The sequence below is a fragment of the Micrasema longulum genome, unplaced genomic scaffold (genome assembly GCF_059751315.1).
Source record: "Micrasema longulum isolate JH-2025_06_02 unplaced genomic scaffold, ASM5975131v1 h1tg001042l, whole genome shotgun sequence".
NCBI lineage: Eukaryota > Metazoa > Arthropoda > Insecta > Trichoptera > Brachycentridae > Micrasema > Micrasema longulum.
This window is the reverse complement of record NW_028278230.1, coordinates 319,041-341,133: the sequence shown is the minus strand read 5'-3', so window position 1 is coordinate 341,133 and position 22,093 is coordinate 319,041. Positions and strand designations below refer to the sequence as shown.

Genomic DNA, 22,093 nt, shown 5'->3' with positions numbered 1-22,093 from the left:
CTAACACTAGTGGTACATCAGCTGTGATGTGGTATTTCGAAGAACTTAACGGGTTGTTTGCTCATTTAACGATGTTCAGACGCAATTTTTTTCCGGTTAATATTTTCAGTCTGCTTCGGATATCTCATTTTCTAAGCCAATTTTTGCTTTTTTAGATGTTGACGAATGTGAGACCGGAGAACTTACTTGTGGAAAAGACGAGGTTTGCCAAAACACACGAGGGGGAGCTCGCTGCAGCTCCATCACTTGTCCTCCGGGCTACAACAGAGATCCTGGAACCAGGCAGTAAGCATTTAATTAAAAAAGTTATTATTTAAGAAACTTGTGTTAAGAGCAAATTAAGCTGCACTATTGCTGTTAAATCAATAACAGCATTTATCGATACCTTTTCTGGCCGATTACCTTTCTTTTCCATCCTTTCCTTGACGCATCCTTATTGTACCTAATTAACAACAAGATAAAAAAGAATGAAAATTATAAGATTTGGATTTGGAATACAACAATATAACATTTTGACACTTCACATACAATTGCATAAAAAGAGCTTGGATTCGTCGCACGTCGTTGAAAACATCATTATAATTCATAGTGCATTTCATCATCAAGTGGTTAAGATTGAAGAACATTCACATAATTTCAAAGGTAGATCCATGCCATGTTCCTATCCTTTCTTCAAATATTTCCCTATCACAAAACTGAATGAAATTCTTTTTTTTTATTTACAATTCGCCTTTTTGTTAACAATTGCCTTCAGGGGAACAGGCAATAAGACAGACATAACAAGGATACAAAGACAACTAAATAAAATCATAAAACTAATTTAAAACTTGCTTTACTTGACCCCTACGACTAACTACAAAAAACATGTCAGTTTGGCTTAAAAAACTTGACGAAAACGAAACGTGATAAAGGTTTCAGCTCTTTTGCTTCCCAAAAGTCAATATATGAAAGAGTTGAGGAAACGTGTATGTTTAAACAGAAGCAAAATAGTGAAAGTTACAAAAATTGCATTTTAAACATTTCTCATTTAGATTCGAATTAAATTAAGATCCAAAAGTTTAGGACATAGTTAACGTGAATTATTAATTCCGAAAGTTAACGATGTTTTGAGTTTGTCCAAATGTTAGCAGACTGACTGGATTTCCTCCCTAGGGAGTTATTTAGATCTAAATTTGTTGCAACTGAGAGGAAAAACATTTTTAAGAAAGGTACATAGAAGTTTTAGCATTTACATGGCTTTATCCTATCGTTGGCTGGTTTAGGTCACTTTACACATTGTGCAACATTTACCATTCTGCCTATGTTTGACCATCCACATTTCCTTAATTTTTCGATCTGTTGACTTTTATTAAGTCAAAGAGCTAAAACCATTGTCATGTGGGTGAGATTCATCCGGCTGAACCAATTCACCTACAAATGTCAACAGATGGAAGAGTTGAGAATATGTGGATGGTTTAACATTGGCGGAATGGTGAATGTTACACAGAGTGTAAAGTGGCGAATTGAACCAGCCAATGACAGGTCATAAGCCCTGTAAATGCCTATACCTTATTATTTCTTTCTCAAAAATGTTTTCCCTCTCTGTTGTAACAAAATTTAATTCCAAAAATGTTTTTGCACTACAATATTTCAGTCTCTGGACTGCTACCTGAAACTTAAGACATATCATCTTACATTTATGGAAAAAAATTGATCAAAATAAGCTTAGATTTGTGCACTAATGCAGCGCTCGTTCGTATAATTTTTCATTCCTACCAAAGGAATGCCCCAAGGTTACACCTTTGTTCTTATTATAGTCGGTGTCGCCGCCCTCCAGGAACTTGCAGAGTGAATGACTACGCTTGTCTTCACCAGCCGGAGACATATTCCTTCAACTTTATCACCTTCGTGTCCAAACTCTACATCCCAGTTGGACCGAGAGCCCAGGTATTTATATAATCATTTCTACTGATCAAAATTTCACCATTTTCTTACGGTGATTATTTATTTAGAGTATGGTACACATATATGTATATAGGTGGTTCAAAAAGTAGTTTGTATTTTGTCGCAAGATGGGGTTGAACTTAATTTGCTCTGGCGACACTGTACCGATTATGACAAATAGGCTTGCGTTGGAAAGATGACATTTCAAAGACTATTTTTTATGAAAATAAAGCTTCGTTTTGATCAATCGTGTAAAAGTTATTCCATTTTGAAAATGAATTTCCCAGTGAGGAAATTTGTGGTATTTTGAAGTTTTACTTCCTGAAAGGCAAAAATGCGTCGCAGGTCCGTGAGAAAAGTTGTGCAGTTTATGATGACAACGCTCTAACAACACGTGTAGCACAACAATGGTTCAAGCGGTTTCGTTTGGGAAATTTCAATGTCAAAGATGCACTTTGCTCTGGGGGGCCCATCACTAAAAAATCAACGAAATAATGGAAAAAAACTATAAAAATCCACATGCAACCACTCATGAGATTGCTCAAGAGTTAAACATTGGTCATGTAATTGTTTCAAACCATTTGCATTCCTCTGGATTGGTCAAGATGCTGGATAAGTGGGTGCCGCATGAACCGAGTGCAAAAAAATTAATGAACCGAATTTTTGCATGCAATGAACTGCTGAAAAAGTTCAAAAACGAGTAACTGTTAAAAAAAGTGGTCACTAGATATAAAAAAATGGATCACGTACAATGTACAGTGGAAACGGTCGTAGAAAAAGCGATTAGAAGCTCCAGAAACAGTCGCAAAGCCTGGATTAGGGATTAATAAGAAGGTGATGCTGTGCGTGTGGTGGGATCACAGGGGTATCACCCACTATGAGCTGCTCCAGCCTGGCAAAACTATTGATTCGGGTCGCTTCTGTCAACAATTAACGAGACTAAGCGAAGAAACTAAGAAAGAGCCAACAGAATTGACAAAAGGAACGCCAGACCACACACATCTTTGGTCACTCGACAGAAACTGGAGGAGCTTGGTATCATCCACCGTATTGTCTTGACTTTGCGCCTTTAGATTATTATTTGTTCCTGTCTCTTCGAAACTATCCACAGGGGAGGAAATTATAAATTAAGAATTGACTGTAAAAATCACTCCACCCATTTTTTTGCCCTCAAACCACACAAATTCTATGAGGATGGGATCATGGCCATACCAAAAAAATGGTAAAAGACCATCAATAATAATGGACAGTATTCGGATTGATTCTATTATTTGAACAAATAAAAAAATGTATTTGAAATAACTTGAAAAATACGAAATGAATTTTTGAACAACCATTATACTTGTATTTTGCACCGATGTAAATATTTTGATAGATACGTTGTTGTTTTACTAACTGCATCAGATATTAGGCCAATATTACGGCCCATAAGAATACGAGATAGAAAAAAGTAATGCCTATTATATTATAAATAATTGGTTATTATAATAAATTGATAGGAAGAGGATTGCCTTTAGCCTAGAGGCACCTTTTTTATATCGCACCGAGAGTATTTTATATTTCGGTAGTGTATTAAGCTCTCATGTATAAAATCTATCATATATTCAAGATAGAGGTAAACAAAATTTACCTTGTGGGGAGAAATGAGAGTTGGAAACTTCTTGATGATTTTCCAATTTATTTGAGTCAGTTGTTTCATGTAAAACCTGTAGAAATCTTTTATTTTTTCACGATGTTCTTTTAATACTACAGTTACTGTACCCCCAACTCAACAAAGGACTTAAGTGTTATGGAGTTGTGCCTTTTGTCTCATTAAACATAAATTAAATTATTTTTGAATTGATAAATTAATGTGCTATGTTGAATTATTTTCTAGGTTGATCTTTTCACGATGAAAGGACCAAGTTGGGCCGAAGCAATGTTGAGGTTCGATCTCCGGCTAGTGAGTGTACGCTCTCCTCCTGGAGTTGAAATAGCTGACATGGGGTGTTTTAAGTAAGAACAATGATTTTTTCTAAAAATATTTTATAATAATAAAAAGGATTTTTACAAATGCATAAAATATTTAGATTTCGAATTTAAATACGTTATTTGAAGAGCCTATTTTTTCCTAGATTTGGTGCGCGTGGTTTCACTTAAGTGAAAAAGATTAATCTATAATTTTTCTCTTATTTTAGACGCATAGTTAAATTTTACACTTAGGGCTAGAAATGAATATTTTCAAGACCAAATGTATGGTTATTTGGAATAATTTTCCCAATGATTTGTTAACCAAAAATTACAGCGCAGGTTTATTTTATTTTATTTTTAAATATATGTTTGGATCCCTGTATTTAGTAGGCTTACGTGTCATGTACAAGGCTAAGGTACTCGAAAAAATTCGTTAGTTTTTCATCTTGGAAATGGGATTTTTGATCACTGATTATGGTTTTTTACCTCTATACGTTCAATCACCATTGTTGCAAAGTCTAAGAACAATGGCGCGTGATAACTGCTTTAAATGACAATGTAAATATCTGTTAAGGATATTCCTTCTTTCCTGCATTCTGCTTTAAGATTACTGGCGATATAAACTGAAAAATGGGCACCGAAATTACAAATGTTTGATACTCTGTGAAGAAATATCATCGCATGGACAATAGTCTTCATTTCTTAATTTTAACCTATATAGGTAATTTCTCATAGCTCCGTATCCGGTAAAGATTTGGGTCGTTTCGAAAGTACTTTGGCGATGACGACGGAAGTTTGCTGCATCAGCCAGCGTTGGTTTTAGTGATTTTACCTGTAGAAGAAGCGCGGTAATGATCCTCCCTACGCTGTTGCGTATTTTGTTTTATACAGCGCTTGGCAAAGCTAAGGGGAATTCTGAGAAGAGGGGTGCCGTTATTTTACAAGTTGCGGCTCCTGCTCGTTCATCTGCTCTCTCATTTCCTATTTATTTATTTTATTTTTTATTTTATTTTATTTAGAAAACATACAGTCATACAAAATAAGTACTAAGAACAACAATTTTTTAACATAAAAAGACCAATTAAGTTTTCATAAATGAAAAAGATATAAACATTAAATGTGACAAAAAATAAAAAATAAATAAGAATTTTAAGTGAGAAAAGGATAATTGTTGACATTTGCGTTTTCCATGGAGGTAATAAATTAAAATAAATAAAAATACCGAATGTACACTCCGAGCCATCCACGCACACACATGAACGCACATATAAAACATACACAAACATATACATTACATGTGGCACATATACATAGCATAAACCACTTAAGATGTACATTCAGCAACTATCCCAAATAATCGACCCCATGAAGAAATTTTCTGTACAAATGCAACGTGCAGTTAAAAATGTCTACATCAATACTGAGTCCGTTATAATTTCTACAGGTACGTCTAATGAATGAATTCGAGGTATAATTGTTTTTACAAGTTGGTACATAAAAAAGGGAATTTAATCTAGTATAGCGAAGAGGACAACGGAAACCAATATTTTGTAAAAGATACGGCGAATCAACTATGTTATTGAGAATTTTGAAAAGAAAAATTAAATCATATCTAAGGCGCCTTTTTTGTAGTGATTCTATATTAAAATTGATCAAAGATGCGCCGTAATCATTTTCAATGTTACCAAAACGATATTCCAGGCTCCTTATAAATTTCTTTTGAATGTTTTCAATTTGATTAATATATCCATTATATTGAGGGGACCATACTAATGAAGCGAATTCGAGTTGACTTCGCACATAAGTATAGTAAAGAAGTTTTAATGTATTTGGTGATGAGAATGGCTTGGAGATTCGTAAGATAAACCCTAGAAGTCTGTACGCCTTATCTACTATTGTATTTATGTAATCTCTAAATAAAAGCTTATCATCCATCAAGACAAGACATGAATGTGACAAGACATTTATCAGAATTCAATAATAACTAATGTCTATGATACTATCATGTCATCTTATCCAGCATATTTAAATAATCATCCCTCTAATTTTGAGATGCTTACTTTTACTCTGAATATCTACAATGAATGGATTTATCGACCGAGTATGAGTTATAGTTCGTACGCCCAAACGACAATCTGATAATATTTGTGCAATAAGCCATCCCTCTGGTGCAGCGCAGGTTTTTGAGCAAGTCCATTGGTATAAATGTTTAGAATGATAAATGGGATCATTTGGAAGAGATCAACGTCAAAATAAAGATGGGACGAGACTGCCTTTTCAGGATGCGTGACGTCATTTGCAGTGGAGACTTTAATTAAGACCTCAGAATGCGCATTGTATGATGACACGTCTTCCCAGTACTTTTTTATTCATCTTCATCTTACGTCCGTCCCCTATTACTGTCAATAACCGACTGAATCTGTTTCACACAAACACCAGCCACAGAACAGCGGAACTGTCTTCCTTATTATGAGTTATATCTTCTTGCTGTCTCAGATTTATTGCTGTATTGGAGTCACATTTATTCTCCACGTAGCAAGGATAAATAATTTTGGTTGGGGTGGCGATTATAATTTTGCGTGGATATTATTTGACTGAATCGTTGATCTGTGTTGATTTTTGCGGGGAAATAAAATATGCGTTTGCGCGCTGATGGCAAGAGCGGAAAAGAACAGTATGCGACCAAACAAACCACAGCAAACAAAAATCCTACCTTTAGGAAGACAGGAAAGGGAATCAAAGACAGGAATCCGGATGCTATCTGCAAGTCCTGGCTTCTGGGTAGTTTTTTCCTTTTTGGTGAACACGGCACTTTCACTATAGTTATTTACGAAATATAAAGATGAATGTGGCGGAGCGGCGGTCAGAAAATGTAAAGGTGATCAGATGCGGGCAGATACAATTATGAACATACGGCAGTTGACAGAAATTATCAAGAAGAGAAAAATGTGTGATTGTTCATGTTGGTTGCTATGGATATGGAAAATTGTTCCCATAGCAACCGTAGCTGCCCATGGCCATAGAGACGAGAAGAATAACAAACATTGAAAGTTGGGAGATCACAGGATGGGTAGGATAGGTGGACCGTCATCCACTGGCGGTCCATCCAGCCACAAACCACTCAATCCCATCAACCACTCGCGCAACCATTAGTATCAAAATCCAGCATAGTTTTACGAATTTTACTTTCTAAATCCGGTGTGAAAATTTTTATTTGATGATTATAAAAAAAATACAATATCATTGTTAAAAAAAAACAACAGAGATATATCAAGTTTTGTATCGCATGTAGACTAGAGTGACATCACCACACAAGAGTAAAATATTAATATTGAAATGTGTCATCTTCCAGATTGACTCCATCCCCTCAACAAGCTCTGGTTTCCCTCATAAAGCCGTTAATGGGACCTCAGGACATTCATCTCGAGCTGTCTATGGAGTTGTACCGACTCGGGAACTTTGAAGGAACAGCTGTGGCCAAAATATTTATCTACGTTTCTGAATATGAGTTTTAAACTTTACCACACACTTAAAGCTCTGCCAGATTATCGAAAACTGACCAAAAATAATCTTAGGTTTTATTTCTTAAGGATATCTGAATCAGGACGTCATCAAAACGACAAAATGTCACGATAGCTTAATTACAATTATTTCTACCCGGACTTTTTAGTCTGATAAGGTCATTTGAATAAATCCTTGGCATGTGTTGACAGAATAAATTGCTTAACTGGAGAGCTTTGCTTAAATTTAAAGACAAATTTACTTAAAAATTGCATATAATCACTTTTAATATGGATGTTTAAACAAAGGCAGAATAGTAAATGTTGTAAACTGACCAATTTAATCAGCCTCGTAAAATGCTCAGTATCTTAATCACAGATAACTATCAACGTGCTAATAAGCGACGTGATAACAATTTCTCACCATGGTTGCTTATTGTATTCGCGATCACAATACAACATCTGTAAACGCCTGATATTAAATGTCAATATATTTACGTTTTGCGACGTATAATCCTGCTGCGCAATCACATATTTGAATTTCACCGGTGTAAACATGGAAAATATTCCAAAACTGCTATTTTTATTTATTTATTTATTATTTATCACGCTATTCATTGCATTTAGCCGACGGTTGGCAAGCCAAATGTCAAGAAAAGCAGCCGCCATAGTAATTGTAATTAAAATTTCACTTTTTTGTATTAAATACTCCTTACTATTTTGCAAGTGCAATAAATTGTATTATTTTTTATAGTAAACTCCGATTTTCCGCCAGTGAACTGTATTTATTTATGAGGAAAACAAAAAACAAACTGACACCAGCGTAGACTTAGAGATTACACACGCGTTGACTTATGACTGCGATAATTTAAGCATGTTCATTATTGTTCATTGTGATCGCTCAAATGCTTAGCATGTTTTTAAGCACTTCGATAGTTATTTGTGATAGAGCTACTGACTTCCATGTTCCAACCTCTAATATGTTTACCATCTCTGTTTAATATCTCCATGTCTGGAAAAATTTGAACATACTGAAAATATTGTTACAAAGCACTCAAAACAAGTTTGAATGTAGAAGAATTATTTTTAATTGTGGATTTACCGCTATTGCATTTTGATCGCTCAATTAATTACCCAACTTTTTGCCTGGATATTCAATACATCTTAATATTTTGTTTTCTGGAACAATAATTAAAAATTTAAGTTCTTCTTTTTTATATTTCCTATCACTTACTAACATCAATCACTTACTCCTTGTGAGACCCAAAGGGGTGATATTTCTAGGTGTCCGAGATCCTAATTAATCGAGGCCCGAATGGTAGATTAACAGACGCCTTTAGGGCAGACAAAACGAGGCCGAATCTTCGAGCATGTAACTGCCGAATGTTTCCTGCTAGCAGTTTTATCAATATTGCAATAATTGGCAGAGCTATACAAATAAGTTGTTTTGTATTTCATAAATAAAATGACGCATTTTTGTAATGTTTTTTTGTACTTTTTAGTCACTAGTTACAATAATTTGATACATTATTTTTTAAATAAATGTTTTGTTGTTGTCATTTGTATAATTTGTAAATACGGTTTCTTGAAAATTATTCATTTTTATTTTATTCTCCGTTTGTTTTCCATGAACATATAGCAGTGACGAATGGTGATTTTATTTACAGGTAAGCTATAAAAAATATCATATATTTGTACCTACATAGAAGGTACATAATATAATGTAAGTAATATATAATATAAATTGATATTCTTCTGTGGTTCTGTGTGACAACAACTCTCATCCATGAAATCAACTCAAACGATGTAACTTCGTGATTTATTATATAATATTATCCATTATTTTAATATATAATTCATTAAAAAATAAATAATAAATACCACTATGAATTCAGTCGATATTAGGTTTTCAATTAAAATGTCAACTGGCCGAATTGTTCTAGTAATTAATAGTGCTAAAAACGGCCGCGTGGAGCGCCATATGTCCTGCAATATGACGGATGAAAGTGATTTTGGTCTTATCTCAAAGAAAAATAGTCCTTAAGAAAAAACATTTTAAATACTGTTTTCCAAATCAAGAATCTTCAAATAATTTGTGTAATCTGCAAGTTTTATCAAGGAGAAAAAACCTGCACTGGGTTTAATACATTCAAAATATAGTAAACTTATTTGTATGAAAAATAAGCTGGAATAATCGTATAGTTTCATGCCTCACCGCAGGCGCTTTAATTTATATTAATATTAGGATAAAAATACAAACGGTGGAAATGATTTAAAATAAAAGTTTATTATTTTTTTGTTTTTCTGTAAATAAAGTTACAATAAAATATTATTATGGTTAGTCAAATATAATGGTAAGCTGCGCATAATCGTTTCTATACACGGTTCCCCCCTGACATATAGATAATATTGAAAAAATCTCTCAAATTTCTTAGTTTTATCAATAGAATGACGACAGATTTCAAAAATATTAATACCATCAAGACTCTTTACTGCTCACTAGTTTGACCCCATCTAGAATATGCAAAATAATAAATCCAGGAGTTCGCAAAAGTCGAATTAAGAATTAATGATTATACATAAAAAGGTGAAATCTGTCATTGTCCCGCGATCCTCCAGAGTAAGTAAATCAGATAATTTAACAAAAACATGTAGTTAATTTGTTTTATAGGAATATGCGATTTGAAAAAATGAATCTCAAAAGTTTTCATTAACATACTACAACAGAGATAAAGAACATTTAAGAGAAGGTAATATAAAAGTCTAAGCATCTACAGGGCTTATGACCTGTCAATGGCTGATTTAAGTGGCCATTTTACGCATCTACAGGACATCATAGACTTTTATATTACCTTCTCTTAAATGTTCTTCATCTCTGTTGTAGTATGTTAATTATATGTATAACACGACAACAAGTCATTTAACTTATTCTAATTCTTGCTAGCTCCTGACGTCACTGCGACCTGTGAAGATCTATTGTGTCCCCGTGAATAGTTCTTGCCATCCAAGCCCAGGTCTTTAAAGAGCCTGGCTACTGTATGGAAGGCGAGAGTTTACATTTTGCTAAAACTCCCCCTCCAAGCCTAGATCCGTAAAGTATCGGGCTATTAGGTAGGGAGTGAGGTGTATTTATCAACAATATTTTCAGTTTCTTGAGTTATTTATCTCTGTTGTAATATGTTAATATAAACAGCTCCCCAGGGAGTTGAATCCAGTCCTTGTCTACGAAAATTTTGACAAACTCAAAATATTGTTGTCAAAAGTTTTCGTTGAACTCTTTCAACATTTTTATGTGAATTCTGTAAAAAGGGGACTAAAAAGTAGAGTTGTACTTTAATTGGCTTCTAACCAAGGACACATACAAAAGTTTCATTACTTTTACTGATTCGAAATCTTTTATAGTTCTAAGGATGAAACCCAAAGTGTTTTATACTTTTAGAAGTAGTGTGGTTGACGTGGCTTTAAAAGTCAAGTTTTTTGTCAATTACGTCACCAAGATTACGAATCTCCGTGACTTTTTTCAGTTGAATGTTGTTTATTGAATACGGAAATAAAATTGGAGATTTATTTCTACAAAAAGACAATAATTCACATTTTTCTACATTTCGAAATAAGTTATTAGAGGCACACCAGTTATTTAATCTATTTAAAATTGATCAAAGTGTGTAGCAGTAATTTTCATCCGGTATTTCCTTGTAGATCTTAATATCGTCAGCAAAAAGTAAAAATTATAAAAACAAGGAAAGGAAAACGGATAAAACGATAAAAAAACATTAAAATTCAGGGAGTTCGGAATTCTGGGGATGTATAATAACGTTTCAGGCGTTTCTTGAAGGTGGCTAGAGAGGGTGCATTTTTTAAATGAAGAGGCAGCTCATTCCAAAGTCTAGCACCTTGAACAGAAGAGGAATAGCTGAAAAATTATTTGCTATGTCGAGGAATGGAAAGTGTTCTCTCCTGAAAAGAGCGAATGAAATTCTCAGCAAGATATTTTGGAGCGCAAGGGTTGTGAAGAATATTATAAAGAAGTAAGAGATATTGAATGTTTGTGCGCTGATAAAAATGAAGCAACTTGAGTTTGGAGCGAAAGAGTGATAGGGGAGAGCGGGGGAATTAGAGCCTACTGAGGGAAAATGTTGATAAAAACCACATTTGTTTACATTGTTGTCATTTTATATTAATAATTTAAACCTTGTTTATTTGACTATTTTTTCATCACAGTTTAAATCAACTACAGCCATGCAATAAGGTACAATAATGATTTAATAATAAAAAAAGTAAATCGCTCCCATTACCCCATACATGCGGGTAATGAGAGCCTATTTAATGCTCATATGGCAAATGGGAGCCATAATTGTTACTTCTCTCAAAAATAAAGCTAAACATATTTAAATAGCAAATTTTAGTTGCTAATACAAAGAATTATTGTGTTACACACAAATAAAAAATTTACTATGTATTTAATAAATAATATTGGACATGATGTCCAATTACCAAAGTATAAAAAGGACATACAAAAAACATTAAAGGAAAAATGTACATAAACATGTTGAAAATATAAAAATTTGAACATTTTAATATTCAAACTATTTAAACAGAACAAAGAAATAAGAAAAATAAAAGAAAAATATTATGTTTTGAAAGGAATTGTTAAAGGAAAACAAAACTAGACCCTTTAAGGACCCAAACATATAAGAATCTAAGCTATCGCTTCCAGAACAATATTTATTATTATTATTATTATGGATAACTTATATAGTGCCATTTTCGTAATAAAATACCTCAAAGGCGCTTTACATAGTGATTCTTTTAAATTTGTAATTTAATTAAAATAATTTATTTTGTTGTCACATGCTACGGATTTATTCAAATGATTTAGAGAACAAGTGAGTTTTAAGTTTTTTCCGAAACTGATGTTTCCGAAGTGATCTTCACTTTCACAGCCTCGCACCTCCACTGGGAGAGTATTCCATGCCATAGGGCCTGCGACTGCAAATGCGCGTTCACTAAATTTAGTGCGCTGTTTGCGTAGAGGTATAATAATTTTTCCTCTCTCTGTAGACGTAGCTGATCTAAGCGTGAGACGCCTGTCAGCTAGTTCATCTGGAATGCATAGTTCCCTTAGATATTCCGGAGCAGAGTTGTGCAGTGACTTATACATAAGCCAACAGAGTTTGTATTCGACCCTCTGTGGAAAACGTAGCCAGTGTAGTTCCCGAAGCAGTGGAGTGATATGACTGAACTTAGAGATTCCGAAAATAAGTCTCGCTGCGGCATTCAATACAGATTGTAGGCGAGTCATTTTGTTCATTGGTAGACCTGCATATATACCATTACAATAATCGACTCTAGACACTACAAACGCATTTATTAATTGACGGGCGGCATCAACCGGCAAATTTTTGCGTATGCATTTAATTTTTCTCAGCTGGTAGAAGCATAAACTTATCGTTCTACTAATTTGAGCGTCAAGAGAAAGGTCAGAATTGAGACTTTATGGGCGTACTTTCCGCAACTTCTGCATCGGTACCAAAGCTCCCATTACCCGCTGACTACCATCTTTAAAAGTAATAACACAAATATCTTATTCGACTTTCAATCACAATTTGACGAATGGCACTTGAAATAAGACGAATCTATATATATAATAAGCATAAATATGATACAATAAGAATATATCTTCATCCTTACCTGAACGCTGGTAATTAGCAGTTTTTTATAAACGCGGACCGAAAAACTCACAACCGTCTCTCGTGACTCAACGCAGGGCGCTAACGGCTCATGCGCATGAGGCAAAGAGTCTCGATGGTTGACAAAAACGGTCGAGTGCTTATGGTCACCCGAATGTGTATAGATTCCGTACAATCGTCATCGCTCCGATTAGCCGCCCGCTCTCTTTACCCCGCGCTCCCCTACATGGTCATATTTTTTTCATAATATAGAACAATCACATTAATATCATTTTAAAAACGGGGTAATATTGTTTTTGTATTATTTTATAGTTTTGTAATATAACGTTTTTATGTTTAATGTACCATATAAATGTTTATGTTTATAAAATGCATTTGTGCCGTGTGCACTAATAAACTAAAAAAATGAAATTTAAAACATCCGTTTTAAAGTTCAATATGTTATCGGATTTTTGCAATGAAAACTGTTTTATTTTTTATATTTTTATTTTTTTTTGTTTATTTTTTATATTTTTAAATTGATATTTTTATTGATAAACCCTTTCGGGTTACATAGATTTAACAAAATATTTTCACTTTTAAAATTCACATTCTACTGTTAATAATAATATTTTTAACATCTTTTGTAAAGGTTGTCTGAGTCTTTTGTTTAGTTTTGTCTGGTAGTTTATTGTATAATTTGAGTCCACGGTTTATTAGTCTCAATTGTCCTTTTCTCGTTTTTAAAGATTGTATGATATTTTTCTGATATTCTCGTATTGTGTTTCATTCATGTTTTATTCATATTCATGTTTACTACAGTTTTTTTCAAGTATTAATTTGAATTATTCTTCGTCTACAATTACACCAGTGGCTAATTTATAAATACATTTTAAAGATTCTAGTTTAAAGAGTTCAGTTACATTTAATTGTTTACTTTGTTCAAAAAGTTCTTTAGTTGCTGTTAGATAGGGAAGGTCATATACTAACTTTAATATTTTATTTTGCTGTCTTTGTAGTCTGTTTATGTCATTTTGATTTCCTGTTCCCCATAGTAGTTGCATATAACATATTTTAGTTTTTACATATGCTTCATACATTTTTTTTTTCCTTTATTGGAACCAAGTTTTTGATTTTAAAAAATAGACTCGATAAAGTCGCCACTTTGCTAATTAAATTGTTGATATGAATTGTCCATGTCAATTGTCTGTCTATTGTTAGTCCTAAGTATTTAACATGTTCAATTTCAGTAAGTCGTTCATTATTTATGTATGCATCTACTTTGTGACATTTTTTTTTAGATTCAAAATGGATAATATTGCATTTTTTTTCATTAAGTGTAAGTAAGTTTGTGTTTGTCCATTTAGTCAACATAGTAAGGTCTTCGTTTATGTCATTGTTTGTTTGATGATTTTTTATTAACCACTGGTTGAGCTCCTCTGTAAATAAATACTATTAGCTCGAACTGTCAGCAGAGTTTGCTCCAATGAGAGAAAAGTGACGTCACTTATTTCGGCCAATCGGAGAAAAGTGACCTCACTAGAACCAACGGGAGATGGGCCAATCATAAACAAATAACCGCTGTCACCCGACGTATTTAAGATAGAATTTGCAAAACTTTAAAGACTCACTGCGGGCTTCTTTTGGCTGTAGCACAAACCTTAGCACTAAAAAAGAGTAGAACGTCGCTAGAAATCCTTGCACAAACATTTAAGTACTGCTCAAGACGTCATGAGAGCAAAAATATACAATTGATTTTGGAAGAGTATCAAACTACGTCTGTCTCATTCAGTTTATAAACCATAGAATAAAGAATAGTCCAGAAGGAGCGTAGAATCATATTTGAATACATCGGACTGTGTCCAATAATTTCCCCACTTAGACACACTTTTGCCGCGCGCATATGTTAAGTCGCCGGGTAATGTTGCTTAATAGAAAAAAAAAACATTGATTGACACAACAGAGTAGATAAGTAAAGGGTCATTTAATAAGAGTCATTGAATTAATGAACTTTGAACTTAAAATTTAAAAGAAATTTTATTTGACATAAAACGGATATTTTTATATCATGTTAAATAATATTTGATGTTCTAAAGATAATGTCGTTCAAATGTCCCCCACGGCGTTGTTTAATCCGAGGTCTAATTTTCATTAGTTCTTTTATTAGATGAGCAAAGTAGGGTAAAAAAAATTCTACCCTGGCAACACTAACGAAATTTCCATTTTGTTTCTTCGACAATCTGACAGATGGAAAAACAATTCAATTTTTTAGTAATGCATTTGTTATATACACATTCATTTGCAAATTACAGATGAAATGTGATTGCATCCTGTTTCTTTAAGATCCTAGCAGTAGTTCTAAACTTTAAAAGGAAACAACACGGCATAGTTGAATTCAAATAAGGAGTTGCGTACTGAGCGACGTCTACAATGAAAGTAATTGGTCAAAACGTAAACCTACTCATTTATGAGTAGTTGAGTCGCCTTCTGTTTGATGTGCGTATGCGGTTTCTGGACTATTCTTAATTCTATGGTACGAACAACGATCCACACAAATGCTTCGTTTCTTAAAATTATATTTCATTTCATTTTCAGCGGCGAAATCAATTACTTACAAACAGTAGTGCATTTTGTGTTAAAATGCGTTTTTCAAAAATGTGTCAAATGTCAGTAAAAAAAAATAAGCATTACTAATAATCCATTAAAAATAAGTTAACATGAAGAAATTAAAAAATTGTAAGGAAATAAATCAATTTAGTATCCATTAAAAATAATTGTTGTTATTAAACGTTAAAATACAAACTTTTTTTAATATGCAAAAAAAAAACATTCTCCAAATTTTTCAATCGAATGCAGCACTGGAAAATCGATAAAATATACATATGCGTTTTATGAAATTAACGGTAATTGTCTTGTCCGGAAAAACGAGCTGAGAGATTCAGGTGTGATTATGGATGAAAAACTCTTATTTGATTCCCATATTCAGGCGTCTATAAATAAGGCTTACAGAAATCTGGGCTTTATTATACGCGCCACTCGACCATTCAAAACAACCGCATCCCTCAAAATCTTATATAATGCATACGTTCGCAGCCATCTTGAGTTTGCATCTGTTGTTTGGACTCCTCGATATACAATTTACATATCTACTACTACTACTACTACCATCACGCCATTTCCCCGTAGGGGTAGGCAGAGAGAATGGACCGCCACACACGTCTATCCTGGCATACACTCCTAGCCTCTTCCACATTCATACATCTTGTCATACATGCCCTTCGGTTCTGTCTGCTTTCGACATGACCAGACTTAAGATTTTGGTTTATCTGATCATGCCACGTCTTCCTTGGTCGTCCTCGTCTAACGTTGCCGTTCATTTTTGCCATATATACTTGTTTTACCATTATCTCGTCGTCCATTCGTTCTACGTGACCAAACCATCTCAGAGACCCTTTCTTAATCTTATCAATTATACTTGTCTCAGATTTACACTCTCGCCTGATTTCATCATTCGTAACCCTGTCATACATTGATTTCCCACACATTCGTCTAAGAGATCGCATTTCAACCGCGTTCACTCGGCTTTCATCCTTCCTCTGCCAGTTCCATGTTTCACTTCCATACATAAGTGTTGGGACTAAAACTCCGTTGTGCATTGCCAGTTTAGCTTCGATATCACAACTAGATAAAATACAGAATAGATTCCTTAAACTTCTGGATCGTAAATCTCTTACATATTTTGATTCGTACGAAGACTCTTCTTCATTTCATAGTTTAACTTCCCTTACTAAACGTAGAAGCATTCCTGATCTGTCTTTCCTCTTCAACATTTTAAACAATTTTATCGATACTCATATCTCTTGGAGTGTATTTCAATCGATTGTCCCGCGAAGTCAACACGACAAGTTATTTTTTTTTATAATTTATTTCCAAATAGATTTCCATTTAGATATTTTTGATACAAAATTTTGTGACTTCAAAAAAATTTTTTTTAAACACTGTGAAATAAAACATTTGTCAGTGTGTAATAAGTTTATGTTCCTTTAATTATGTTTATTTTATTATAATATCAACATGTTGAATTGGTCAACTATATTATGAAAATCCCTCTCCTCCACTCTATTTCCTCATCCCTTAACCTTCTTACGAGCTCTTTTTTTTCTCATGTCTTATATAATATATTATTTTTCTCTTTACTGTGTAACATGTTCTCTCATTATATTTGTGAAAAACTTTAACTAGATGTATGTACCGTTTTTTATATTTTGTATTCTTATACAAGAATACAAAATACGGCGGCCTCCGTGGTGTAGTGGAAGGTTCCGGGTTCGATTCCCGGTGAGAACACAAAAATTAAAATGTGATTTTTCTCAAGCCTGGGTGTTCTGTGATGTAATTCACCACTGTAATTGGGCCTCCTGGCCTGTTGTGGTGTAAAAAATAAAATAAAAAAAACAACTGTTGTTTTTCCTTAATAAATAAATAAATAAAATAAAAATTCACTCAACATATTAAAGATGTTATAATTTAAAAACCTTGAGAACGTAAATTTAAAAAAAAATACAAAAAATCGCACATAAATCTGTCAAGCCATTTTGGAGTTTTTGCGAGACTAATAACAGCGATTCATTTTTATAAATATAGATTATTGTCTACAAATAAAAGTTCTATCACGACAAAAAAAACAGTTTAAATATACAGAGTATCTATATATGAGATATTGTCGGCTGGGTTTAGATACCTTTAGCGCGGGAACTGTGCCGGAAAAGCCACTAAACGCAGTAGACATGTGTAGAGGTATTAGTAAATAGAGTACCTACCTTACTACAGCGTAATCCAACATAGTACCTAACTATATTTTGTTGAATGCGCTCCGTTACAAGCTTAAAAAAACATTTTATTATAAAATTTAATAATAATTATTAAAATTGGTTTATCAACAATATTTTGAGTTTGTCCAAATTTTGTAGACAAGGACTGGATTCAACTCCCTGGGGAGCTGTTTATATTAACATATTACAACAGAGATAAAGAACTCAAGAAACTGAAAATATTTTTGATAAACCCACCTGATCCATGAAGAAGTATAGAAATTGAAAAAATAACATTTTCAGGCGTTGCCTAGTATGTAGGTGAAATAATTCAATTAGATTAATCTCACCCGCATAAATAAAGGTTTTAGCTCTTTTACTTCACAAGCATCAACAGATGAAAGAATTAAAGGACTATAGATGTTCAAATATGAGCAGAATGGTGAATGTTACACAGTGTGTAAAGTGGCCACTTAAACCAGCCATTGACAGGTCATAAGCCCTGTAGATGCCTAGACTTCTATATTACCTTCTCTTAAATGTTCTTCATCTCTGTTGTAATATGTTAAAATTGGTTTAGTCTTGTGATATTATAAGGTCAACAATGTTTTAACTATGTCCAAATGTTTGCAGACAGGCTGCATTTCCTCCCTAGGAAGCAACTAAGATCTGAATTATTCGCATCAGAGAGGGAAAGCATTTTGAGAAAGGAATATGGTATAGTAATTTACAGGGCTTATGACCTGTCATAGGCTGGTTCAAGTAGCCACTTTACAAACTGTGTAACATTCACCATTCTGCTTATGTTTAATCACCCACAACATCCACAAGAGTCAACAGACGGAAGAGTTAAGGAATTTCCTCAACTCTTCCATCTGTTGACTTCTGCGAAGTAAAAGAGCTGAAACCTTTATCATGTGGGTGAGATTCGTCCGGCTGAACCAATTCACCTACTAGGCAACGCCTAAAAACAATTTTACAATTTTTATACTTCTTTTACCAGTTGGTTAATTCGACAATGTTTTGAGTATGTCCAAATGTTTGCAGATTGGCTGGATTTTCTCCCTAGGGAGATATTTTGATCTAAATTTCTTGCAACAGATAGGGAAAGCATTTTTGAGAACGGAATATGGAAGTCCAGGAATCTACAGGGCTTATGAACTGTCATTGTCTGCTTTAAGTGGCCACTTTACACTGTGTAACTTAAGTACACTATGTAACATTCACCATTCTGCCCATGTTTTAACATCCGGATTTCCTCAACTCTTTCATCTGTTGACTTTTATTTGTTTATTTATTTATACGCCCTATGTGCTTTAACATTCATTAGTAATCAAGTGCAGCAGTGTAAAATAAGTATAGACATTACGCTAAAAGTAAGAATAACATGAGAAAAACTTAAAGAAATAATAATAAGTAAAAATAAGTAAATGTTCCCACATATGGGTATTTATTTATTTTTTATTTTTTATTTCACATTTTACATAACACTTTTTTTTAAAATATGAATACCTCACTGGGCACAACTCGTGTCGAGGCATTCATTTACATGATTTAATATATTATACTCATGGTGTCTAAAAATAAATATAAAATACATATAAAAGAATACATATTCATACTTAAATCCACATAACTCTCTTGGTTAAAAATCTTCTCCTTATATTGCTATTTTAAATTTTAAAGATTACTTGTTATACTTGTTATTCCTTCTTTATTTTTTCTTTTTTCTCTGCTGCATTGGCATGTTTTTATACTTTTAAACTACTTTTAATTACTTATATTATACATGTAAATAAAATCAATATATTGCTGCTCTTAATATAATGTGTCAATAATTTTGAAGATGTTTTTTAAATTGACCTTAATTTATCCCCCCCCATCCCCCCTCCTCGTTTCACCCATGCTGAAGTTAACAACCATTTGCTTTTTTCGATATTTTATTTTTTAAATTTTATTCGTTCTAAAAAAATATTTTAATGTGCCAATATGTCTTCTTGCTCATACTGATCATTGTGGCTTCGGATGTGACAGGGTTTAAGGAACACCCTGTATATGTGTTTATAAACATATGCATAAATATATATATATAAATACACACACAAAAATATTTATTCTATTAAAGACACATAAAAAAATTTAAATAATAGTAAAATTTAGTAAATAAAGAACATTAATAATTTTAAAGAGATTTATTTTGCGAAATAAAAGATCTGAAACCTTTATCGTTTGGGTGAGATTCATCTGGCTGTACCAATTTACCGACCAGACAACGTCTGAAGTTTTATCAACATGTTGATTAAATTAACTCGAATAAGAAGTAAAAAAATTATAAAAATGTTTTCAATGTTACACAGTGTGTAAAGTGGCCACTTATACCAGCCAATTACAGGCCCATAAGCATCATAAGCTCTGTAAATGCCTAGACTTTCTTATTTCCTTCTCAAAATATTTTTCCTCTCCGTTACAATAAATTTAAATATTATTAGGTGTTAACCATAGAATTAAGAATAGTCCAGAAGGAACGTAGAATCATGTTTGAATACATCAGACTGTGTCCAATAATTCCCCCACTTAGACAAACTTTCGCCGCGCGCATACTTGAAGGCACAGCGCAATATTGCCAGATCGCGAAGAATATAACCATAACACAAATGTAAGGTGTATAAAAAACATTTTTCTAAAATTGTATTGTGCACTCGGAAACATTGATTGACACAATAGAGTAGATAAGTAAAGGGTCTTTTAATAAGAGTAATTGAATTCATGAACTTTGAACTTAAAATATAAAACAAATTTTATTTTACATAAAACAGTATATCTTGTTAAATAATATTTGATGTTTTAAAGATAATATCGCTCAAATGTCCACCACAGAGTTGTTTAGGCCGAGGTCCATTTTTCATTAGTTCTCTCATTAGATGAGCAAAGTAGGGTAAAAAAATTACAACCCTGGCAACACTAACGAAATGTCCATTTTGATTTCATCGACGATCTGACAGATATAATAACAGACAGATAATGTATTCATATTAACAGCCTCCTAGAAGCTCGAATCCAGTCCTTGTCCACAAAAATAGGGACAAACTCAAAATATCGTTAAGTAATAAAATTAATTTAAAAATCTAATATTATTCGTTGAAAGCTTGCGACTGACGCCCGGTCGCATGTATCGTCGTTCCCACTACCATAAATCAACCGAGGATCATTCCCGCTAGGGCGCAGTCCGGATGTCCTGCGGCATGCATGTACCCACACGCGCACACACACATGCGCGCCCAGGGCTGGGAGCCGCCCGAAGGGCCGGGATGAATGCGGAAATGGAAATACCACTGACAAATTCGGCCCTTGAACTGATACATTTATTTATTTAACTTTTTGTTCATAATATTATTTGAACATTGGCGGGCTTATTGCCAAATGGCAATTTCTTCCAACCAACCAATAAAATTATCGTTTTATTTTTATAATTCAAGTTACATATCTAAGGGAACTATGCATTCCAGATGAACTAGCTGACAGGCGTCTCACGCTTAGATCAGCTACGTCTACGGCGAAAGGAAAAGTTATTATACCTCTACGCAAACAGCGCACTAAATTTGGTGAACGCGCATTTGCGGTCGCTTGCCCTATGGAATGCTCTCCCAGCAGAGGTGCGAGGCTGTGAATGTGAAGTGATGTTTCGGAAAAAACTTAAAACCCACTTGTTCTCTAAATCATTTGAATAAATCCGTAGCACGTGACAACAAAATAAAGAATTTTAATTAAATTACAAATTTAAAAGCTTCAATTAAATTAACTTAACAATAGAATCACCATGTAAAGCGCCCTTGAGGTATTTTATTACGAAAATGGCGCTGTATAAGTTATCCATAATAAATAAATAAATAATAAATACATAACATATTCAATAGAAATTAATGTATTGGTTTTTAAATTACCTTAAATCAAAACTATTACTGAATGGGAAAAAGGAAAAAAGAGGAAAAAGGAAAGGAGGTGAGATTAATGAAGAGAAAGGAGATGTTTATTCAGACGTGATTTAAACAGAGATAATGTAGTAACATCCTAGACTGAAATTTCATACTCACATAGGCACTGTCTGTGACTATGCGCGCAAAATGTTCGGATTTGTTCTCCGAACAGCTAAGGTGTTCTCGAATACTCGTGTTCTAAGGCTTCTTTATAACTCATTGGTGCGAAGCAGACTTGAGTGTGGATCTCTGATCTGGGCACCCCA

General features: G+C 33.5%; 1 protein-coding gene across 1 annotated transcript in view; it reads left to right on the top strand.

Moving 5' to 3' along the window:
• The window catches only part of LOC148277373 (uncharacterized), an 82,063-nt gene extending 73,135 nt beyond the window's left edge, over positions 1 to 8,928 (top strand). Inside the window, exons 24-27 of the mRNA XM_088232953.1 lie at positions 156 to 285; positions 1,797 to 1,926; positions 3,800 to 3,918; positions 7,226 to 8,928. Coding sequence (XP_088089079.1) covers positions 156 to 285; positions 1,797 to 1,926; positions 3,800 to 3,918; positions 7,226 to 7,388 — 542 coding nt within the window. The 3' untranslated portion in view covers positions 7,389 to 8,928. The remainder of the gene's footprint in view (positions 1 to 155; positions 286 to 1,796; positions 1,927 to 3,799; positions 3,919 to 7,225) is intronic.
• Positions 8,929 to 22,093: the final 13,165 nt, after the last annotated feature.